The sequence below is a fragment of the Corvus kubaryi genome, unplaced genomic scaffold, assembly GCF_017639235.1.
Source record: "Corvus kubaryi isolate FWS band 111438036 unplaced genomic scaffold, C.kubaryi_AGA036_p1.0 36928, whole genome shotgun sequence".
Taxonomy (NCBI): domain Eukaryota; kingdom Metazoa; phylum Chordata; class Aves; order Passeriformes; family Corvidae; genus Corvus; species Corvus kubaryi.
This window is the reverse complement of record NW_024580984.1, coordinates 11,362-15,247: the sequence shown is the minus strand read 5'-3', so window position 1 is coordinate 15,247 and position 3,886 is coordinate 11,362. Positions and strand designations below refer to the sequence as shown.

The 3,886-nt window shown below is 50.0% G+C and overlaps 1 protein-coding gene across 1 annotated transcript in view; it reads left to right on the top strand.

The window, feature by feature from the left end:
• Positions 1–3,886, top strand: part of SKAP1 (src kinase associated phosphoprotein 1) — a gene marked incomplete at its 5' end in the record, with an annotated part of 67,162 nt that overhangs the window by 60,482 nt on the left and 2,794 nt on the right. Inside the window, 2 exons of the mRNA XM_042020242.1 lie at positions 135–198; positions 561–749. Coding sequence (XP_041876176.1) covers positions 135–198; positions 561–749 — 253 coding nt within the window. The remainder of the gene's footprint in view (positions 1–134; positions 199–560; positions 750–3,886) is intronic.

The window sequence follows — 3,886 nt, the reverse complement described above, 5'->3', positions numbered from 1 at the left end:
GAAATGGGAATTTCAAGGGGAAAAAAGGGAATTCGGGGGGGAAAATGGGAATTTTGGGCTGTGGCCCAGGGGTGGGAACGGCGGATCGCTGTCCCCGCATCCCAGATCCCGCGGGATCACGGATTCTCCCGCAGTTCACAGCTCCGAGCCCGGCCGAGGCCGCGGATTGGGTGGAGCAGATCCAGTTCCTCCTCAGGGGTGAGTCCGGAGCCGCTCCCGGTTCTTTGGGATCTTCGGGAAGCGTTTTCCCACCTGGATCCGGCCTTTCCCTCCATCCACGCCGGGATTTGTGGGGAGTTCCTCCAGCTGGGGATGGAGAAAATTCCAGAAACCCTCTGGGAAATTCCAGAACCTCTGGAAAATTCCAGAACCTCTGGAAGCCCAGGCTCCATCCCTTCGGGATTCACGCCTGAATTTGGAGTCATTCCCCGGGATTTTCCGCCTTTCCTCGGGTTTTTCCTTGGCTTTTTGCCGGATCGCAGGGTTTGGATCTCGATCCCACCCCTCTGGAATCGGGAGAATTCCTGGGTTTCCATCCCATTTTCCCGGTTTTCCGGCAGACCTGAGCTCCCTGACCATTCCCTGCGATGAGGAGGAGGAGGAGGAGGAGGAGGAGGAAGAGGAGGAGGAGGAGCTCTCCAATGACCTGGACGGCTCTGATTCCATGAACAATTCCCACAATTCCACCCTGATCCTGGAGGAGCCGAGCCCGGAGCTGGAAGGCGACGACATCTATGAGGTGCTGCCAGGTGAGCTCCCAAATTCCCAACTTTTCCCTGGAAAAACGTGAGGACACCTCGGCCATTCCCACACTGGAGCCATTCCCGCATTTCCCAGTTTAACCAACCCCAAATTCCAAGGTTTTATCCCATTTCTTCGCTCCAAGTTTTTGATGGAGCCCCCAAATCTGAACCAATTTTCCCGGGGAATTTCCCATCCGGGAATTCAGCTCTGTCTGGGTGAAATTTGGGAAGAGAGGAACCTCTGGGATGTGTTCCCGGGAAAAATCCGCCTCTGGATGACGGAAACGCTCCGTCCCGGAGCCGCGGGCAGGGCTGGAATTGGATTATGGGAATAAAATAATGGAATTAGAGCCGAGGTGACACAACCCAGAGCCACCTCCGCAATTCCAGGTGGTTTTCTGCCTCTTCCCGAGGCTGGAATTCCCATCCCGGAGAGCATCTCCGTGTCCCAGTTCAAGGGTGGGAAGCAGATCCCGGTTTTTTCTTGTTTGTCCCAGGATTTCTCTCTCTGTGTTGGGGGGTTTGGATCCAAAAATCGGCGCCGGGAAGTTGGGAAAGAGGGAAATGAAGCGGAAAACTGGGGAGTGAAGGGGGAAAATCGGGAAAATAAGTGGGAAAGTGAGGAATGAAGGGAGAAAACTGGGAATGAAGGGGAAAACCTTGGAAGTGAAGGTGGGAACTGAGGAATGAGGGGCTCGAACTGGAAATAAAGGATTCTCATGGATTTCCTTGGGTTTCCATGGATTTTCATGAGTTTCCATGGATTTTCATGGATTTCTGTGGATTTTCATGGATTTGCATGGCTTTCCGTGGATTTCCATGGCTTTCCATGGATTTCCTTAGCTTTCCATGGATTCCCGTGGATTTCCATGGATTTCTGTGAGTTTCCTTGGCTTTCCATGGATTTCCATGGCTTTCCATGGATTTCCATGGATTTCTGTGGGTTTCCATGGATTTCCAGGGGTTTCCATGAGTTTCCATGGATTTCCATGGATTTTCAAGGATTTTCTTGGATTTCCACGGATTTCCATGGATTTCTATGTGTTTTCATGGATTTCCATGGATTTCCGTGGATTTCCATGGATTTCTATGGGTTTCCACGGCTTTCCATGGATTTCCATGTCTTTTCATGTCTTTTCATGGATTTTCGTAGATTTCCATGGATTTTCATTTGTTTCCATGGATTTTCATTTGTTTCCATGGCTTTCCATGGCTTTCCATGGCTTTCCCCGTGTTCCCATGGATTTCCCCGCCTTCCCACCGATCAGACCTCCCAACCTTCCCACCCCATCCCACCTCCGGATCCTCCTCCATCCCAAAACCCCCAAAAACCCAGGGAAAAAAAAAACAACAAAAAAAGAAGAAAATCCCAATCCAAGCCTCCCTCTCTCTCCTTCCCACCTGGCACGAAAAAACCCCGGAAAAAATCCCGGGAAAAGCTCCGGAGAGATCATTTCCTCGGCGTTAATGAAGTTTTACAAAAACAGACGCGGCCGAGGCCAAATAAAATTTCACAGGTGATAAATTTTTCCAATTTCCCGGGAAGGATTCGATGGGAATGTTAAATCAGGAGTGAAGGTGTCCACTCGGAAGCGCCGAGCGCTGCCAGGGAATTTTATCGCCTGGAAAATTGAATCAAATTGCTCCATTAAAAAGGCGGCTCCGCCGAGATTCCGGAGCGTCCCGGGATGTGCCGGCGGTGCCGGAGCCGCCGGGATTGGGATGCGAAGTTTGGGAAGGGCTTTTCCCGAGGGTGGGGAGGGAGGGGGAAGCAGCGGAGTTTGGTTTTCCTGGATTTTCCAGCTTTTTCCTGTGATTCGTCACTGGAGAATCCCAGTATGGGATGGGATTGGGAAGGCAGAGCCTCGCTTCCAGGCCTGACTCCAAGAAAAGCCCCGGATCCATCCGGTTTAATTCCATGAAAACCCCTGGATCCATCAGATTTAATTCCATGAAAACCCCTGGATCCATGAGATTTAACTCCAGGAAAACCCCTGGATCCATCAGATTTAATTCCAAGAAAGCCCCTGGATCCTTCCGACTTAATTCCAAGGAAACCCCTGGATCCATCCGATTTAATTCCATGAAAACCCCTGGATCGATGAGATTTAATTCCAGGAAAACCCCTGGATCCATCAGACCTAATTCCAAGAAAACCCCTGTATCCATTGGATTTAATTCCAAGAAAACCCCTGGATCCATCAGACTTAATTCCATGAAAACCCCTGGATCCATCCGATTTAATTCCAAGGAAACCCCTGGATCCATCCGATTTAATTCCAAGAAAACCCCCGGATCCATTGGATTTAATTCCATGGAAACCCCTGGATCCATCCGACTTAATTCCAAGAAAACCCCTGGATCCATCAGACTTAATTCCATGAGAACCCCTGGATCCATCGGATTTAATTCCATGAAAACCCCTGGATCCATCAGATTTAACTCCATGAAAACCCCTGGATCCATCAGATCTAATTCCAAGAAAACCCCTGGATCCATCCGATTTAATTCCATGAAAACCCCTGGATCCATTGGATTTAATTCCAGGAAAACCCCTGGATCCATGAGATTTAACTCCAGGAGAGCCCCTGGATCCATCAGATTTAACTCCAGGAGAGCCCCTGGATCCATCCGATTTAATTCCAGGAAACCCCTGGATCCATCAGATTTAATTCCAAGAAAACCCCTGGATCCATCAGATCTAATTCCAAGAAATCCCCTGGATCCATCTGATTTAATTCCAAGAAAACCCCTGGATCCATCGGATTTAATGCCAAGAAAACCCCTGGATCCATCAGATTTAATTCCATGAAAACCCCTGGATCCATCGGATTTAATTCCAGGAGAGCCCCTGGCTGGCCGGGAGGGGCTCATCCCGCCACCATTCCTGGATTTTCCAGCCCAAAATTCCCCGGGAATGTGCCTGGGAGCAGCGAGGGGAGGATGAGGAGTGGGCAGGGACAGCCGGGGGGCGGGAAGGGATTTTCCATGGATGGGAAATGGGATTTCCATGGATGGGAAGGGATTTTCCATGGATGGAAAGGGATTTTCCATGGATAGAAATGGGTTTTCCACGGATGGGAAATGGGATTTCCGTGGATGGGAAGGGATTTTCCATGGATGGGAAATGGGATTTTCCATGG